This window comes from Colletotrichum fructicola (genome assembly GCF_000319635.2).
Source record: "Colletotrichum fructicola Nara gc5 chromosome Unknown KSG_Nara_v1_contig02, whole genome shotgun sequence".
In the NCBI taxonomy this organism is placed as follows: domain Eukaryota; kingdom Fungi; phylum Ascomycota; class Sordariomycetes; order Glomerellales; family Glomerellaceae; genus Colletotrichum; species Colletotrichum fructicola.
The window spans coordinates 5,658,332-5,677,562 of record NW_027094052.1 but is presented as its reverse complement, the minus strand read 5'-3'; the positions used below and the strand labels follow the sequence as shown (position 1 = coordinate 5,677,562).

General features: G+C 49.9%; 6 protein-coding genes across 6 annotated transcripts; 2 read left to right on the top strand and 4 right to left on the bottom strand.

Moving 5' to 3' along the window:
• Positions 1–862: 862 nt before the first annotated feature.
• Positions 863–2,441, bottom strand: Mutanase-3 (Mutanase; the record flags this gene model as incomplete). Its single annotated transcript, XM_032025979.1, has 2 exons — positions 863–2,242; positions 2,295–2,441. The coding sequence occupies 2 exons, from the start codon at positions 2,439–2,441 to the stop codon at positions 863–865; spliced, it is 1,527 nt and encodes a 508-aa protein (XP_031877467.1).
• A 2,354-nt stretch (positions 2,442–4,795) lies between these two features.
• Positions 4,796–8,376, bottom strand: CGGC5_v004358 (putative serine/threonine-protein kinase MPS1-like protein; the record flags this gene model as incomplete). The annotated part of the gene is made up of 6 exons (XM_066151276.1): positions 4,796–5,003; positions 5,060–5,574; positions 5,631–7,033; positions 7,085–7,227; positions 7,284–7,648; positions 7,705–8,376. 6 exons carry the CDS (start codon positions 8,374–8,376, stop codon positions 4,796–4,798), a joined length of 3,306 nt encoding a protein of 1,101 aa, XP_066009420.1.
• Positions 8,377–9,298: 922 nt separating this feature from the next.
• On the bottom strand, positions 9,299–12,507 carry CGGC5_v004357 (uncharacterized protein; the record flags this gene model as incomplete). The annotated part of the gene is made up of 9 exons (XM_066151275.1): positions 9,299–9,688; positions 9,752–10,183; positions 10,236–10,546; positions 10,676–10,800; positions 10,859–10,991; positions 11,047–11,157; positions 12,097–12,130; positions 12,180–12,224; positions 12,277–12,507. The coding sequence occupies 9 exons, from the start codon at positions 12,505–12,507 to the stop codon at positions 9,299–9,301; spliced, it is 1,812 nt and encodes a 603-aa protein (XP_066009421.1).
• A 2,283-nt stretch (positions 12,508–14,790) lies between these two features.
• On the top strand, positions 14,791–16,142 carry CGGC5_v004356 (uncharacterized protein; the record flags this gene model as incomplete). The annotated part of the gene is made up of 3 exons (XM_066151274.1): positions 14,791–15,559; positions 15,626–15,741; positions 15,801–16,142. The coding sequence occupies 3 exons, from the start codon at positions 14,791–14,793 to the stop codon at positions 16,140–16,142; spliced, it is 1,227 nt and encodes a 408-aa protein (XP_066009422.1).
• Positions 16,143–16,190: 48 nt separating this feature from the next.
• Positions 16,191–16,706, bottom strand: CGGC5_v004355 (uncharacterized protein; the record flags this gene model as incomplete). Its single annotated transcript, XM_032025986.1, has 1 exon — positions 16,191–16,706. One exon carries the CDS (start codon positions 16,704–16,706, stop codon positions 16,191–16,193), a length of 516 nt encoding a protein of 171 aa, XP_031877469.1.
• Positions 16,707–17,606: 900 nt separating this feature from the next.
• Positions 17,607–18,482, top strand: CGGC5_v004354 (uncharacterized protein; the record flags this gene model as incomplete). Its single annotated transcript, XM_066151273.1, has 2 exons — positions 17,607–18,278; positions 18,357–18,482. The coding sequence occupies 2 exons, from the start codon at positions 17,607–17,609 to the stop codon at positions 18,480–18,482; spliced, it is 798 nt and encodes a 265-aa protein (XP_066009530.1).
• Between the last annotated feature and the right edge of the window lie 749 nt (positions 18,483–19,231).

Here is a 19,231-nt window from a genome sequence, read left to right as displayed (position 1 = left end):
AACAGAACACTGTTGAGAAGGAAAAGGAGGATCGCCGCGACAATGGTCCCACACACAGTCCAAATAATGGTGCTCTTCTTTGGGTTCGCCAATAACCATTGGCCAAAATGGAAAGAGTAGAGGAGAGGGGCATGGGCACTGAAGCCCCAGAAAGCAATTGCTAAAATGCTCAGAGCTATGAGGAGAGAGTTGTAGATCAGGTACCAGAGAGGGGCGTTGGTTGTGGATCTTGGACAAGAAGCCTGAGTGACAAGCTCTGTCTCTGATGTGACAGGATACAGGGAGCCAGCCATCATGTGAAGTGCACCCGATATCTGAAATGTGAGCCTGCTTGAAATTGGAAAGTGGCCTTCGTTTCTATGCATACTTATACTGAAGCACCAAGGGAGCGCTAATCTGCGGCTGAATCGTTATGGCTGAAGCTGAGCATTTTATGAGCTGCTGAGGGCGACGCCCTTGCCCAGAAAGAGCCAAGTCTCGGACATTTCGATCACCTTATCATGGCACAGACCCTAGCTAGATCGCTTGGGACGCCACAACGGCACTAAGATCTCAGTCAAGAATGCAAACGCAGACACATGCAAGCTTTATCTACCATTGACGGCCAGACGTGACCTGAACTCGATTTGTGTTCGTCAATATGGTGAATGTTCTCTGATTTACAGGGTAGCTGTCCTTCTCATGTCCAAGCCGGCTCGGCTAGTCTTTCAACGCATGAGTACCAAGCCATGAGTATAACTTTACCAGCTGGACGATGTTCCATAATAATCGATCAATACATACATGAACCTTGGAAACCCCGATTCTTCGGACATAAACCTCAAGCTGTCAGCTTCCCAAACTCGACCTCCATGGCTGTCAGTTAGGCAGTGGGGGTTGCTATGGCAGGAACGGCCATATCTGCAATGGGTGCAGCAGTGCGCTTCATGCCCGTGGGACCACAGGTGCTGACCTTCAAGCCAGCGTAGATGGACGAGTACGCCGCCGGCAAAAGCTCATCAGGCTGGCCAGCCGGAATGGTTCCAACATAGGGGTTGAAGTTGTAGATACCGCAGGGGCAGTGGTCGAGAATCTGCATCCCAGCTGTTCCGGAGAGCACCGTAGAGCCCCCACGAGCGAGGCTGAATGAGATAGCGCCGGGCTTCATGTCAACGGAGAACTTGGCTGCGCCGGCGGGTGCTTGAACTGTTACGCTGGTACCTCCGACATTGATGGTCACAGAGCCTGCCTCCTTCAGAAGGGTGACAATGAAGACCTTATCCTGCATAGTCTCCCAGCCATACGGACGACCCTTGAAGTAGTTGCCAGAGACGTTGTTAGCGTCCGCCATGGTGGTATCTGTGGCATCGCAGTTGAGGCTTCTGAGGGTAGGTCGGAACCAGTAGACAATCTGATCTTCTGAGATGTACGGCTTGACGTCACTTCCACCGTTGTGGAATGCATTGATGAATGGCTTTGCCATATCGAGCCAGCCGTTGTGGGGAAATCCGTAAACCCATTTCGAGTTGCCATCATCTCCGTGGGGACTGTCAAGACGACCTACGTAGTGGCTCTCGCCGTAGTCGTTCCAGGTGACGATCTCAAGAAAGCGGGGCTTAAGGGTCAGGATTTCCTGCCAGCGGTCATACCAGAGGGTGTCGGATGGGAAGACCCAGTTCTTTGAGTAGGGGACCTCTGGACCAAAATGGGTGAAGAACCAAGGAGACACCGGCGCAATGTAAGGCTTTCCATTGAGTGCAGCGATGTACGCTTGATCTCCCTGCTGGACGGTGACATTTCCATAGCCATCGGGTGCCTTGTTTCTGCCATTGTTGGGCCACCCAAGCCAGTTCAAGGCGCCATCGATAACGCTGAAGTCCGTGCCGTACTCCGGGTGGTAGTTGGGTGCCCAAAAGACGCTGACACCAGCAGCGCTGCGCATGGCTGCGACATCCATACCGTCTCCGGCAAAGGATGAAGCGAAGACCTTGCCATCGACGATAAGCTGTGCCGGCCGGGACGCGTACTTGGCGATCATTTGACCAACGCGTGTCGCCTCGCTGGTTCCGTACCAGTTGAAGTCGAAGGAGATGAAGACCTTCATGCCATTGTTGGCAGCTGATTGGTAGGCGAGGTCCAGCTGAGCTTCGCTGTAAGAGTCTGTACCAATATTGAGGGCAAAGGCGTCAATGCCAGCTGCCTTGGCATGCTGCATATCGGCGTCATACTCGCTGGCAGAGCTTCGAGCACCGACAATACCAATCTGTGGACCGCTGTTAGTACCGCTGAAGGTGACTCAGACGTGAGAGACATACCATGAAGTGACAGAAAACCAGCTTTTCGCCACCAGATTGGCGCTGAATGAGGGCATCCTCCGAGGAGGGTGGGACAGCAAGGCCGACCACCGGAGCAACAGCTGTTGCTGCCACTATGGCTTTCAGTATACCTCTGAGGAACATCATCTTGCCTGATGCACTCAATGGAATGAGAATGAGAGAGAAGACAGTGGTATGTACAAAATGGCTTCCAAGACAGCTCTGATATCAGAGTCTGAGGACCTACAAGTCTTTCTTTCGCTGTTTCTTCATCTCTTTGTCTTCTTTATACAATGCAAACAGTCATGACAGAAGTATGTCTTCGAACCGCCTTCGGCAAGATCTGCAACAAACAGGACTGCCGACATGTAAAGGTCCGATGACAAGCCGTTGTAGGCCCGGTTGAATCATGCCGCTGGCCTTGATGCTCCATTTTCGCAACAAAGTGTTCATGAGACAGCAGGCTCTTGCTTCATTCGTCTTTGTCTGATCATGCTTCACAGTATCACTAAGCCAATAAGAAGTCCAACATGCTAAGTTGCAGCGTCGTTGCTTGCAGGCAATACATATTGCATGCAGCCTTGAGAGTGTTGATGTCATGAACAAATATCCACCGGTTGAAAGGATGAAACTACGGATCAGGCACTTTGACGGTTGCGAACAGCGCCAAAGTGTTTGTCATCCGTGTGGAACATCACGGCCCACACAACAAATCAAAGAAACCCCTGTTTGTCACACGGTCTCGCTGAGGCCCTCTTGCCAGTGCCTTTGTAGTCTCTGGATGCTGAATGGACCTTCTAATCTGCATGACATTCGGGCCGTGGGGTCAACCAGTCTCCGAATACCACCCTACCGCCGGCCCATATGTTTTCTCCCTTCGGGAGTTGGGCAGGTCATATATCTGGGGTGCATATGCAGAGCTCGGTATCTTGTGGCCAGACCCGTGCCGCATATTAGCGAGTGCCACATGACGGCTGTCTCATCTCCTGCCACATGGTGTCAAGACCCGACAGTGCGGAGTAGGCCCAATAGCACGTCAACCTCATGCAGCCTCCAATCACGTACCTGAAGCAGAAGCTTAGTAGAAGAAAAACGGGCCATGTGCATGTCGCATCATTCCGACGTCTAGTGCCACGTAGATGAGATGACAGCGTCGGCGGAAGTCGGGGTCCCTTTAAACCGACGTCAACAAGCTCACCGAGTGTAAGACCAACGTAGTAGCCCTGAACCAATATTTAGTCTTGGCCAGCCGGATGCAGCCCAGCTCCACTATGTATTTGTTCATGACATGACGAGGAGAAAACGAAGAGACGTCGGCCCACGAAAACGAGACATTCGGCCGTACGCATACGGCCATTGCTGATTCATCTCATCGCAACTGAATAGTAATAAGCAGCGGGACTAGCCCCGCCACTTATCATACAGGTCTGAGACGCCCTTCAGCAAATGAGGTTGTGTCATGGGATGGTTATGGAGGGTGCATCTGGTTTGGGGAAATCACCCGTTTTTGCATCCATTTCTCCTGGTTGGCCGTCAAGTCTAATGCTCGGATCCAATCATCACTGTCACTCAGGGCACCATCCTACAACCTTTGCAGATTCCAACCATTCAACAGCGGAGTGACCTTGGATCGTGCACCTCATTGCGCTCACTCGGATCTCTCATATGATCTTGAAGTGACGAAAGTCAAACTTCACAAGCAACAATCACTGTCCCGAGCCCAAGTCAGGGAATTGAGGCTAGGTGTCGGTTTTCGGTCCTATTAACGTCACATCCAGAATGATGTGGAGGAAAACACTACTGCGACGCATGTAAACCTGAAAGTGATGGTCTAGAAAACATGCAGTCAGCTGCTTCACATCAAGCCACCTCAGGGGCGTGATCTACTACCCGCCGGTGAACTTCCGCGAATAGAGAAACGAGCCTCTCCGCAGTAACGTCATTCAATGTATGATGAGTGTTGGCCTATGGTGTCTGCACAGATATCACCACAAGCCCTCGCGTCAAATGACAACAATAATGTATGTACGCATGATATGACCGTGTAGTGCTCACTGTCGTCGTTCATTCAAAGCAAGCAGATACAAAGCAGATGATGAAACTCTCTTGGGCTCAGCTACAAACCAAAAGCCGTCTCTGTTGGGGGGCCTAGAGGTGAAGAAGGGCTTGCTGGTAGTTGAGAGTAAGTGGTACTTGGTGGTAATTGATTTCAGTCACGAAAGCGACACAGGCAAGTGGACTGGCTTCGCTTGACACATGCTTAACGCAAATATAAGTCGGCTCTTTCACTAGCAGCAAGTGATTATTATGTCTATGGATTGTGATTACCGAGCACCAGCGATTAAAATCAGTTTACAGAAGGCATTACCCTATTGTAGAGACCCTGAACCAGCCGCTTTTCCAAACATACGCAGTGGAAAGAACATTTGACAACGCCGTTTCTACCTCGACATGACTAGGAACATGAGAGGTTGTTTGGGTGACATCTAAGGCCAATGAAACTACCTTCCGGAGAGCTTAGCTACCAACTTCTTTCTCATTGATCCGGTTGTCACCAAAGGCGGCGGGTTGGCGAGCAGTTGTGACGTGACTCGAGACGGTGGTGGTGGCGAAGACGGGTCTTGAGCATCCATCCCTTGCTGTATGCTTCCAATAATGAGCATATTCACGTCTGTTGAGTGCCATGGTTTGGAATCAACGACATCCTCTCTGGGATACAGTTAGCATACCATGTAGCTCGCGATTAAGAACACCTTGCAACTTACTTTGCAGTGGATCGCAATTCATCATCCAATCGTTTCAGACGCTTCAACGCCTTCTCATCATCCCCAAAAGACACGAACTGTATGCTGAACCATCGGCGCTCCGCTTTGTCCAGTTTGGTCTTCAACTTGACAATGAAGTTGGATATTGTGTTATCAACATCGTATTCTTCTGTGGATCCTTCCCACAGTCCATCTGTCATTACAATCAGGGTTTGCTTCTTGCTGTAGTCGATGTAGTTATCGAAGACTCTAGAAAGAGCCAAGGCCATATCTGTGGAGTTGTTTGGGTATCTAGCCATATCCCTTTTTGCGTTCGTCATCGACTTGCCGAACTTCCCCGGAATCTTCCACTCTTTGGCACTCGAGACGTTATGTTTGCAAGGGTCTCCAATAGTGAACATTAGGTCGAGTCCATCCTTGTCGAGCATGCCGATCTTCATAGCCAAAGTGAGAAGCGTTGCATTGACATTGTCCCAGTGGTCATCCATACTTGAAGCATTATCCACCAGAAATATCTGGACCAATGTGAGTATACAGGATGTGAGACGAACTTTGCTTGAGGATCACTTACAATATCTCGATTGGAAATGAACTGAGCAAGGTAGGAATCTTGAGGGACTTGTCTTTGAAGCATGTACCACTTAGTTCTGTTCCTTTCCCACTCTTGACACAGACGATTGTATTCTTGTACGATGGGAACGCCTTGGCGTCTCCGGAAGGTGCTTGCAGAGTTCAGCGGTGGCGGGTCGTCTGAACTGGGAGGAAGGGGTTGATGGCCAGTTGGACTCATTGGGCTGACTAAGTCATCATATGGTGGACTTTCATTTGCGGAACTGCTGGACAATCGTAAGCCTAGTAGGTCGTTGGAGTCGCGACGCATTGGGTTCAGTGGGTTTGGGCTTTCGCAAGCGCTCCCGTTATGAGATCGACCATGCGACCTTGTAGCCTTAGAGACAGGCTCTTTCTCATGACTAAAAGGGCGATTAGAGCCATCTCCCATGAGGCTTGATGAAGCTTTGGGATATGTCATCAAGTTTTGGTCGCTGTTCACCTGTTCCATATCGGTCTTTGTGATCTTCGGAAGGGTGAGAAGACCAAGCCGGGAGGCCGAGGTGTTTGTTCCTGTTTCCGACAGCTTGTTGTCTGAAAACATATTTGAAAGGGGTGAAGTCCTTCCTTGGAACGCACGTCTTTGAGACAAGGCGTCTTGTTGATCCTGAGTTGTACTCTCGGGCAGTTCGAAGATGGTTCCGTGCAGATCAGACCTCAGGACTTCCTCGCGGTTGGCGGTTTTCCCGTGTACAATTTGGTTGATTCTCTCAGACTTCCGCACTCGACCAGTTCTTAGTACAGAAAGTCGATGAATGTCGGGGGCTCGGTGGGTATCTAGCGAGACGTCCGAATTCTGTGTGGGGGTGCTGGCTGTCGATAACCGGGACCGCGGTGCGGCGAATGACGGCGCAAGCTTATCCAGCTCCAACAGTGCCTCCAGCGTTTCCGATGACTCAGGCATGATTGACTTTAAGTCCAACCCCTGTTGATACTCCCTCCTCGCTTCAGCAACGATATGTTCCAGCTTTTCGCAGAGATCGGCCGAAGATATCCTGCCATCAGGATCTTCTACCAACATGTCGTTCTCCACAAGGTCGAGAACGCGACTAGTTATGGTGTCTGCCCTTCGGGAGGAATTCCGAAGGTAGTCATGCCACTGCAGGACCGCCTGCAGCACTCGGGTGCCGTCATGGAAAGCGTCCTTGCAGACAGACAAATGCATGGCCGCGTCCCTATTCCGTTCCTTCTGAAGTTTGTCATGCGCCATAATGCGCCTTTCGCCGTAGTTAATGTAGTCCTGGGGCCCGAGCGTTACCCAAGTCGCCATTGCCGAGAAGACACACCCAAGTGACCAGGTATCGATGGCAGCCGTATGTGGGACTTTCACTCCAGTTGACTCCATTTGGTCACGCTCTGGTGCCCCTGGGGAAGACGTTAGTCATTGCGAATATTAGGCTGAGTAAAGCGCCTCACCGTATGTTCTAGTACCGCCCAGTACAGAAGATGTCTGCGGCTTTCCAATCTTGCTCTTTTCAAAGCTTGTGAAACCAAAGTCGGCAAGCTTGAACTTTCCCCGTACTCTTAGTATATTGTCCGGTTTGATATCTCCATGTAGCCTAAGATTATCAGCTGATTTCATTTAAAAAGTTATTTATGAATGCTCGATACATACCCAATGTATCTATCGACGTCGCCATCCCAGTCGTGATCAAGCTGGTGAATGGTACGAAGAGTGCTTGCAACCTTGAATAGGCCTTCCCAAGTTGCGATAATTTCTTTGCTGCGGACCGGGGGCTTTGTGGCTGCCAAGTATTCCTCAAGATCCTGCTCTCCGAACTCCAACATTATATGACGGGTGTCTTCTCGAACGGGGCCACTGACATCGTCTCGAAGATGACGACTGTACTCTCCCAGATATTTGACGACACCATGAGCTCTTGGATCTCGCGTTCCTCTGATTCCCCTGAAAGCCTGGCTTTCCCCTTTGTAGATGTCGTCCCACTCTTTAAAATACGACTTGACAGCAAACTCGTAATACTAAGATGAAACGTCTTCAGTAGAGTACTAGGTGTTCTTGCGAACTTGAATCTCACCTCCGAGCCGATTGCGGTATCGGTCTTCCGTGACGGTTCCAGAGCCGCTCTTAGTTCAGGATGCTCAACAAGGTCAACGTCGACCTTGAAGTGGTGCACATGTGCTGTCCCACCCACATTGATAGGAGCACTATAGAAGAATGGCAAAATGCTTTTCTCTTCAATGTTGACCTCTCCCATCCGAAGAACGTCCATTGCAGGATAGAAGGCCCATCTTTGAGCTTCGAATTCATCAATCACACCCTTGTATCCTGTTTTGCTGTATCGCTCCGGGAGAACAGCCTCCTCCTCTCTTAGCACACGTTCAATGTCCACGTACGTGGTAGTGAGATTCGGGAAGGCCAGATGACTATCGTCAATGCTTTTGCTAAAGACATGGACCATATGGCCACATTTCATTTGGCAGAGTATTGCAAAAACGAGTGGGTTCTTTTCAACCTCATTCATGGGTGGGAACGACTTTCGATACACGGCTTTGTCTTTGTAAATCGCGGAGAACAGCCTGGAGCCATTGTTGAAGGTGCCTTTGCCGGCGCTTCGACGAAGCCATGTGGTGATATCTTTTGGGAAATAGAACGGCCGTTTTTCGAAGTTCTTGCGACAGACTTTCTCATCCTGAAGAAATTTGTGAAACTCTTCCCGGATATCGCTGCTACCATGAAGAGACTGCATGCTCGCTGATTAGTATCGATGATTGAGTCGCGCGCAAATGCTGTAGAACATGAGTCGTCAATCGTTCAACAAAGGGTCACATCGAGATGCTCCGGCCCATCATTTGGCATAAGTAGAGATCATTAAGCGGGAAAATGAAAGGAAATTTCAAGGTGACTGGGACGTTGGGTGTGGGCAGTTGAATGTGCAGTGGTGCGTGAGGCTGAGCGTTAGGGGCATCGGTCGCCAAAGCTGGAGTGGCTGGCAGGACACCCTCTCGGTCATGCGTATGAATGACCTCACAGCCTGATCAATTCCTACCCAATGTTCGCCTTGTCTGCGAACGAGTTCGCCAGGCTGACTTGCTCCGCCAGAATATGTTGAATAGAGAGGGCATCAGGCTCTAGCCTGCATCAATTCATATTGATTGCCTGGCGCGTTCCCGATTTGCGCAAGTGTAATGACCGATTCCAAATACTTTGCCTGAGTAAGCGCTACGGCACTGCTGTGTAACAAGTTTTCTGCTGCATGGGTAGCATGGCGCGCCTCGGCCACGGCTTACCATACTGGTTCGCCACAGATGGAACTGTATTAACTCACTTGCGAGCCTTATGGGTCGCCAGTCGTAGGTCAGAAATGTTTCAGTTCAGCAGGCAACTACGCAAGGAACTACTGCGAGGCTCCATTCCTGGATGTGACGACTCATATTCTCCTTTCAATTGCGTGTGAGAAAGGCTCACCGCAACTTATGGCGGCTTCCTCCAGCAGATGCCTTTATCATGCCAAAGCTCTACAGCCTTTCACACAAGCAACGAGTGTTGTACTTATACATTGACGGTCTGTCTCCACATGTCCAACTTGCTATCCGTCCACTCGGCAGGTCCTGATTGCTCTATAGACTGAACATTCTTTTCTATTCCAAGTAATTCATGGCTCTGCATGATTATACAATTTGGGAGCCGCTAGCGGGAATATGCTTCGTGGTAACCGCCGAGGCCGAACGATGCCTCCGGAGACGCGGCCGCCAAGCTAGGACCGTTGCAAGAACGGAATTCCGTGCTGCTGGAGGATCAGCGGGGCCGAGGCCCCATCCTTCTCCCGCCCCAAGGCTATGTTCTTCCCCACCAGTGACAGCGGACCGTGACCGTGTCGTAAGGAGCATCTTGTTACCTGCCTTGGTTTTGGCCCATTTGTTGCCATAGAACGCAATTAATAAGGTCAAGGAAGTGAGCGGCAAAGTAACTTGTAGCCATCTTTCCATAGCAATAGGAGAAAAGTTGCCTTGAGGCGAGTTCTGCCCCTGGTATTTGATAATGTCTGTGCTGAAAAATGTCTGAATCGCGTGGTTAGCTGTGGTTTTCTCATCGTCACTGACTAGAATTAACTTAAGACTTACCGATACAAAGGTTGCTGGAAGATAAATCAAAGTCACAATTGTCACTATCCGCACCATGATGGCCTCCCTTTCCATGTTTCGATTCAGTCTTTCCAACCGGTGTTGCTTCACAAGTTCACCGCGGTCGCTCGTTAGCTTGACGAGTGCTTTCGCCCGGGTGATCTGCATTCGAAAATCATCCATCACGCTATTTAATTGATTGTTGAACTCCTCAATATCATCCTTGCAGACTGCTTGTAGGTCAAAATCGTTATTGCTTTGCAACTTCGCGTAGAAGCGCATCAAAGACTTCATTACCTCGACGTTCGACTCGAGTACGGTAATGACTTCGCTAATCCTCTCTTGCCAAGACAAGAATCTCTGAATATCAGCCGCCGTGTACACAGTGTAGTGATACCCATCATTTGTGGGCGCAAGTACTGCTCTCTTGGTCTTCCATCTCAAATCAGTCACATCCTGAATTTCTATAAGGCCTAACACTTACCTGCTCATCGACAACATACTCCAGCCACTTAAGATACCCCTTCCAATCCTCTGTTGACCAATGGCACAACATGAGATGGGTGGAGAGACTTGACCTGAAGCACTCCTTAGGGCTTCCAAAAGATCTGTCTTCTGGTCTCGCATCTTGTCCCGTGAGTTCTTTGAACCGCTGGTAGATATCCGTGCCGCCTTTGGCAATGATCCAGACGGAGTTACCCCCGACGACGTCAAAGCTATGATAGAACACTGCCGGTCGAATTGAGAATTCACTGTTGATAGAATCCTCCTTGTCGGCAGACTTTTTAGTGACACCTTTGAGATTTTAGCAGATCTGATATTGTCTTCCGGATCGTCCTAAGCTGCTGATTCCAAATTTGGTGTATGATCGTTTCAAGGCGTATTGCTCCCGGAAGCTACTGAAACTAATCCCTCTTTGGTCACTCTGGAGCCCAAAGGTGAGTAAGAAGTCCAGGAATCCAGGCATCACCTGATGAAACGTCAGGATTTCAGAGAGCATTGAGCGTGTGATGTTCAGACGTGCTCGGGTGTTGTCTCCATAGATGTAGCTGCACTTCGATCAACACTGATTGAATTTCTTTCAAGGGATGAATAGCTCTTTCTTACATCAATCGACATTTTGGGTCCTTTTCGGCAACACCGAGCAAGTGGCATTGAGTATCATCAACTTGGTCCAACCGTCTAATCCCAAGCCATGTTGTCAGATCATCTGGTTTATGAACGTTCCGTTTCGCCACATCTAACTGCGTCAGTTGATCCCTAGCAGAATAACGGCCGGTGTAGTTTTCACGAACCTCTCCCTGCACCATCATTGGCCTTGAGATCCCTGATACAAACCTCCACCTTGCCGATATTGGACTCGCATAAATCATCCGCCGCATCGTGTAATCGACGAGAAAACGCAGCTAGAGCGATGGGGTATGTACTGATGCTTTTTTGAAGAAGGTTGCATGGAAAGATATCTTTATCTAGGTAAGACCTTTGGAAGCTAGCCGGCAAGATGTTGATCGATGTCATTGAATCCAGAGCTTGACAGAGGTGCAGAAACTTATTCTAATAGTCGTTACGAAGCCCAAAATGGGTCCAACCTTTTTATTGACGACGGGAACGTGACCATGATATCTGTTCTGACAGTCCCCGATTTGTGATTTTGTGTACGCCTACAAGTCAATCGTGTGGACCGTAGCCACCGAGTCTGCGGCATGTCCCGGCTGGGGCACGATAACTCTGAACACAGCCCACACGCAGGACTTTACATGATGAGCTACAGGAGTAGACATGTACTGGTACCAGAAAATACGCAAGTGCCCGAGCCGACAACATGATCAACACGCCAATGTGAACTTTCACTGCGGCTGCCACCACGCATATCGTATGCCTCGCTTGCCTCACATTCTTTGGTGCATCCCATGCTATTCCCATGTACAAGGCCTGTGTACCGAAAACCAAGCCCGGTTGAGGTGGTGGTAAATTTCACCCTCCCTACATCTGATCCAATCAAACATGCACATTCGCGCTCATATGACCACCCATGGCCCACAGTTTGGTTGCCTGAGACAAATCTTACGCCACCGACAAGGCGCTGCTAACTTGCCTGCTTATGGATACGCACCCACCTACATATCTTACGGCAACAAAATTGCATTTTCGATCCCTAGGCATAATCGCCGGCATATTCGAGTTCGATGGCGGACAGCATGAGCCCGGCGCAACCCTCCCATTTCGGCTCGTCAAGAGCGCCTTGCCGTGGGTTCCAATACGCAGACAAAAGAATACCTTTTCGAGCCTCCCTCAATCTTCTGGGTCTGAAAACGATGGCCGCCGCGCATTCTCTGGACGCTTACTGTCTCTCAAAGCAGCAATGTCGTTTCGATCCTTCTGCACATATCTATCAGCAGTATCCTTGGTGAGTCGTTCGGCCACCTACCTCTGTGAGCATTTCTGGAACTTCAAAAACCCACTGGTCTCGCGTCTATCTGGGCGATTAGTCTATCCCATAATATGAAAACGGAAATGGCTATTACCTTCTCTCCATCGTCGGGAAACTTTTTATTAGGCCATTTCTCCTCCAGAAACTTCTTCAATGTGGCCCAGCTAAGATCATAGCAAGGATAGTACTCATATTGCGGACCAGTTCTTTCAGTCGTACCATGCCTCCTGTCAGATCGCCCAGTAAGGCGTGAAAATAACGAAAGATTGCCCGACATCTGGGTGTGCCGACGTCGAACCTCAGGTGGGTGCTCGTTGATAGACATAGTTTCGAGACGCCGAGCTTGTTACTGAAGAAACATAAGCTTCAAGCGTTTGAAGTTTGCTGTGAATCGTCGGATTTCAGGAGTCGTGTGCCCAGTATATAACAAACAAGGTTAACAAGGAGGCAGTGACCGCTCGAAGGGGGCAGCACAACTTATTATGGAATTTCATGTGTTCCTTGTGACCATCTCGCCCTTTCACCGAGAATGTGCGATAAGGTCTAGGCTGCCTTGGATGCCTGGCACATGGCTGCCTTGTGTAGGGTACGTATCCACCGGTCGGTAAGATTTGTGATACAATACCTATCAGTCTCACATGAGGCAAAGTCACAGGGTCTACTGCAAGAGCTACGAAGTCGGCTGATAGCTATTAGAGCTCGGTTGCTACTTTAGCTGGTCCAAATGTAGACAGCAGCAATATGTACAAATGTCGGCTTATTTGTTCGTTTTAGGTATACTCACTAGATAGCATCAAACCTCTATACTCAGCAACGTATGAGGTGTCGGGGAAAGTCATACGCTACGCTGCTGTTAATTAGTACAAATCTGAACTGATTTGCACATAGCCCTGGGCATTCATCTGACTATTCAGACCGGGTTTTCCACTTAATATCTCCCCCTGCCAGGATCGCTGTCTAGTTTTACTGAAGCCGAGTGTTTGGTCGTGTTCTTCTGATGCTGTGGACCTTTTCGTACAAGTCGCATGATAGCAGACATCCAGTCGTCAGATGGAGGCCCTCACCGGACGGTGTGACAATCATGGCTGGAAAGTGCGAGGGGCTAATAAGTCGCAGCGGTAGCCACCGTATTGGGGCTCGAAATTGCCCTCCCTCTTCGATTATCGATTGAAATCAGAACGACATATGATGAAGTAACTCCAGACTGTAGAAGGTTGATTTGATGCATACTATCCGCAGTCGCGTGATCATTCTTCGTTATCCTCTCCACTGATGCTACATAGTGTTGGTGTTATGTAAGCGCTGCACCCATGGCAATCGGGGAATTTTTCATGGGCATTGCATCACTTCCCGGTCCAAAGGTGGTACGTTGCCTGAAGCCAAATGAGACTCAAACACTGACCCAGAAGGGTGGCTGCAAGGATTCAATAACTGTTTGTCGGATTGGGAGAAAGAGCCGTAGGTTGGGGCTCGTTCGTCTATTTCTCTCAAAGGTGTTTTGAGGGCGCGAGTCAGTCGATAGAGTTACGACAATTAACGTGGCAGTAACCTGTAGCACGTCGAGCTTGGGCGATTGATGGTTGAAACGATGGATACCTATGGGGCAACATATTGTGTAAGTATATATGGACATTGAAGTCAAACAGGTCTACGGTAGAAGCGGTTGCAGGCTTCGCCCATATGCCATGATATGTCTCTGCAACAACATACTCTTGTTGATCATATGCGGAATAGAGAACCCTCGAATTAAGTCATGGACAAAACATTGCGAATGTGGATTTCTGCCTTATTTCATAACGGTTTTGGGTACCCTAGAATTTCTCGGAGTAATTAGATCGACTCGGCACGTCAAAAGATACAAGCGCAGGCTCGTGGGCCGGTCACTAAGTACATCTGCAAAAGTCCAGATTGCGGATGTTGGATGGGCGTCGGGCCGAGCAACGACACCGTTTGTCATCAGGTAGCCCAGCCAGAGATCAGAAGTTGGTACTGCGCGGCCCGATGGGAATGCTGCGCGCCTCCTATATCACATTCCACCGTCATGTCCGAGATTAGGGGTGGCATTCGGGTCCGTTTTCTTTCATGGCGTGTCGTGAGACTGTCTTGGGTTCCCTGCGCCTCATCCTCGGCACCACCCATACTAGCCGATTCAGATCCGGCTGTCCACCAATTAAGTTATATTATTGATCAACCAGGTTTAAGACATCACAGTAGCACTGCAATCAGCTCCCTTGTTGTGAAGATCTCAAGCACATAACTCCCTTACTTTCCCCACACGTACTCAGCCCATTTGGTATTTGTATCCTGCTGGACCGTTGCCATGTAGTCCCAGTAGATTGGGCGAATTTTGAATTTGGAGCTGCGAGCATGCAACCTGTGCGACATGAAACCTCAATTGCTCGTCGGTTCCCTGGTGATACCACAGATCATTGCAAGTGCCATTGCACCTCAGGCGGAGCAAGATGATTCATCGACAGTGTGTTTTACATATTTCTCGACTTACCTAGAGCCAGTTTTGAGTTCAATCTGCTCTAACAGCACCACAACATCATCGGCTGGGACGGGAATTGATGCCTCCACCAATCTCTCAGATGGCGTCTCTGAAACCATGTCTGCGTCTTTGGGTCCTTCACTCTCAGTATCGCCATCCACGATACTGACAGACACATCGGCAATAACGTCTTCGACCGGGCCATCTCCGCCTCTGCGACCTTCCTCTTTTCTCACCTCAGCCTCATCATCCATCTCCACCTTCACATTCCCAACGTCCACTCTGCTTACCAACAAATCGAGCGCAGCGTCGTCAATAGGGCCGGTTCTATCTCTACGGTCTTCTTCTCTCACCTCACCATCTGGGCCTCTCTCATCGGCCATCACGTCTAGATCCGATATCTCAGGTCTTTCAAGCCCAACCCAGTTTACCACCGTCAGCTCCAGCTCCAGCTCCAGTCCCTTACCATCGGGGTCTGCCGCGAACGTTCAACCCTTGATATTTCTCATCGTCCCAGGCCCAACACTAGTGAAACGGAGCCTGAGAAGGAGAGTCCTAGGGGGCTTTGTGGTTGAGAATACCAATGAAGATCGCCAAGATTGCAACAACGCAAAACCTTACGACTTGGCCTTTGGACAGCTCTCAATCGATGGTGTACCTGTGTTCTATGCTGGCGAGAGCTATAAACTTCTCAACGCCGGAGGAATACCGCCAGTGGACTCCGTCACAACGACATTTAGTGTTTCCGAAGGAACGCTTCAGTTTTCTAATCCGATCCTGCCCGTCGATCAGGCGAGTTTCTGCCAGGATCGAACCGCACGGGTCTATATAACCTTTGCTTCCAGGCCACCCAATTGCGACCCAGTCTCTCTCGTAGCATACACAGGTGAGATTGGTTAAAGCCCGAAATTTCTGGACGATCACCCAAATGCTAATTGCAGAAATCTCTTAGTCGAACAATGTCAAAACGGGCAGATCGTTGCCCCCAGCTCGTCTAGTCAGGACATGGATAGTTCGAGATTGTCGGCAACGAGCTCAAGCCTCATAGGATCCTCGAGCAGCCCAACAGTCAGTTCAATTACCATAGACCCAATCAGTGTGCCTCCAGGCAGCCTCGCATCACCTAGAACACAGTCGTCAATCTCAATCACTACATCAGGTTCGATGGCGACGCTGAGCACGTCCTCAAGCCTTACATCGTCATCACCGGTTCGCAGTGCCTCGCTGTCCTCTTCGTCGGCGCCGCCCCCCTCGTCAACATCGCTTTCCCCATCTCTATTTTCGTCGTCGTCAACAACGAGCTCTCTTACTCGAGCATCAGCAGCATCCATCTCGGAGAGTGTCGTAAACCCCACCTCTACCGCAACACCAACGCCGTCTTCGGCAATTGTTTCCAACCCCCCTTCAATTACCTCATCTACATCAAGCCTCACGAACAGCTCTTCATTCCTCACGATGAGTCCGTCTAGTACCATCCTCGGCTCTTCATCCATCATGAGCGATCTCTCCTCAGCAAGTCAAACAACCCTAATCTCGCCTTCATCACCTGTATCGAGTCTGTCGACCGTGTCCAGCTCCTTCACACTATCAACCTCCTCCGCCACAGTGACTCCTCCGCCAGTCTCGAATCCCTCCGGGACGTCTACATTGAGTGCATCGCCCACGGAAAGCTCTCCGTCTAGTACTAGTTCTTCGCCTGCCTCGACATCCTCGCCAGAATCAAGTTCCTCGCTCGTACCGAGTTCCTCGCCCACAATAGAATCTTTGCCTGGTTCGACTTCCTCCACGACGATGAGTTCGTCAGCCGTGGCAAGTCCTTCAGTCACGTCTACTTCTTTGCCGTTCACTAGCTTCTCAAACACAACGGTTTCTTCACCCATTTCGAGTTCCGTATCCTTCTCAAGCTTTTCAAACACAACGAGTCCGCCGCCCATATCAAGTCCTGCATCCGCCACAAGTTCTACCTCTTTATCGATGAGCTCAACTTCTTCATCCACTGGACCTGGACAGACCTTTTGCGCTACCGGGAACATGATGATCAGACGAGCCAATGCTTACAAAAAGCGGAATCCATCTTCCAACTTGCCAGAAACGCTCGAAAGTTTCTTTCTATGGGTTCAACCGCGTAAAAAGCTCGGTTTCTGGATAAAATGGCTCAGACGGTAGGCGTCCGGAAGCAAACAACACAAAAGCATGCAAGAAGATCAACACGACAACGTATAGCAGGCAACCATTGGGAATCAATAGTGAGATTACAAAGATAGATGGACATGTTACATATGTGTATCGTCCCAGTGCGGCCGCGCCGTAGGCCGTGTTGGTAATTCCAGATACACGCATGGCAAACTTCTTCCTTAATTTCTTCAAGCATCGCTTTTCGCCGGGGCCAGCCGGTTGTCAAATTGAGGAACCGATTCCGTTTATTAATCATGATAGTTTTAATTTCCGTATTGACATCCCTCGCCGTCGTTTGCAGCTTTCCCTACGATGATGCCAGATCCATGGTTTCGAATTTCAGGATGACTGGGAGTTTATGTTTTGGCGCCCAATCAAGCCTCATGCTACAGTGAGCAGGGCAATGTCTCAGGAAATGCACTTTTCTTTTTGGTCTTTTCTCTTCCCGTTTCCTGTTTTCCATCGTTTCAATAAGGACCTTCTGAGTCCGATGACCCTTGTTGTTTAAGGGAGGGTACTCGAACTATTGGCGGCAAACCTACATGAACCCCGCTTCCTTTTGCCGCCTAGGATCAAGAACTACCTTTCCCCCTTTTGAAACTTCAAAAACAGCAAATTTACTCACTCGTCCATTCCCAATCTCCGCGAAAATCTTTCGTCGTAAGAAGACTCCTGCCCGAGAGCCTCGTCAAGTCTTCGGCTACGACCGCAATGCCGTCGCCTCACTCGTGAAGCGCCACTACCGCCTGCTCGTGGACATGGGCCATCTGCACCCAGACGCCCTTCAGGCGCCATCCGAGACGGGATGGACCGACGAGGAGCTTAACGTCGGCGCGCTGCGGACCCTGGGCCGCTCCGACAAGGCCATTGACCTTCTACGACATCTTCCGTATCCGAGAGCGGGGCCCCCCGGTACTGACGAGGCGGGCGACGACGCGGTGGTCTACTATGAGACGAAGGTTCTGTCCTACCTCAGAAACAAGTGGCAGCCCGAAAAGGACCCAAACCCAAACTGGCATCAACGGCCGTTTGCTATGCTTGGGTTGGCGCCTTTTGACAGGCCCTTGCCGCCGCATATGGTATCCTTGACACATGACGAAGCAGCGATCGGTGTGATTTGGCTCATCGATACGGAAAGAGGTCCACCTTTTGAATATTTGATTCTTTTTGACCTACATGTTCTTTCTATTGTAGAGTTTACTAATAGAAGCGCAGGATGTGTCTATCCTCAGGGCGACGATTACTACCTGTATGGTGACGCCCCTGCCGAGGCCGAAGGAGACGCACCATGGCTCAGTGCAAAGGCGGTTTCATTTGATAACTTCTTCAGCAAGATGCACAAGGAAATTTCAACTCTTAAGCTGGTCCCGGCACCTGCGGCGGGAAACTTTGGGGCTGCCATTCGAGCGGTGAATGACCCGGATGCCAAGGTGAGCCCCGATCGCGAATACACAGCTCTACCCTGCTGCGTATGACACCCAAAGTCATCCGGTATTGATAATTTGCAGGCAATGAAACACTTGTACCGTCAGCATGGCTGGCCGGACGCGTTCAGAAAAGATGAGTTTCTTGGGGCTGCCGTGCTAGCTCGCGCGGCCATCTTGGACGACGAGTACGACTGGTCAGACGCGTAAACGAGGCTCTCTTCTCAAACAGAACCAGCGCTATTGTTTTTTTTTTTTTTTGGTGGATGGGATGGCAGTAATTGCATGGTAGATTTCAGTCTCAAGAGAAGCGAATAGATATTCCGTTCTTCCCCAGGCTAGATCATCCGTCTTGCGATTAAGGCTGCCGTTCCTGCACTTGCCAAGCTCCGTCTCACTGGCATCTTCAAGGGCGGCAAGTCTGTCTTCAAGCTTCAATCCCGACGACGCGTGGGTGGATGAAAGTAACTCCACGCGCAAGGCGACCGACCGGGAGGTTGTCACGTGTGATATGCTGCAGGACGCTCTTCCTACATCGCTCGCCAACGTGCTACAGCGTCGTCGATCAATGACGAGGCTAGATCGCTGGTTAGGCTTGCACCGCAGTTAGAGTATAACTAATATAATGAATGTGAGGACTAATCTATTTCAATTGAGTTTGGAAACAGAGGAAGACAACGGTCTTGCGGAGGCCAAGTAGTTGCGAGAATGGATATACTGAAGGAGTTTGGTCGATATGGCTTAGCGTGAAACGACGAAGACGATTGCGAATGCAAGATGACCCCATTGAACAATATTCGTCACCCAGAGAGTGTGGCGAAATAGTCTTCGTGATAGTAGTTTAATGCGCCTTCAAGGACTTGTTGATAGTCGCAGTAGAACCATAGTACGTGATGATGCCAGTATACCAGAGTTGAGGCAAGTTCTCGAAGCCCATATAAATATTGCGTGTCTGGGGG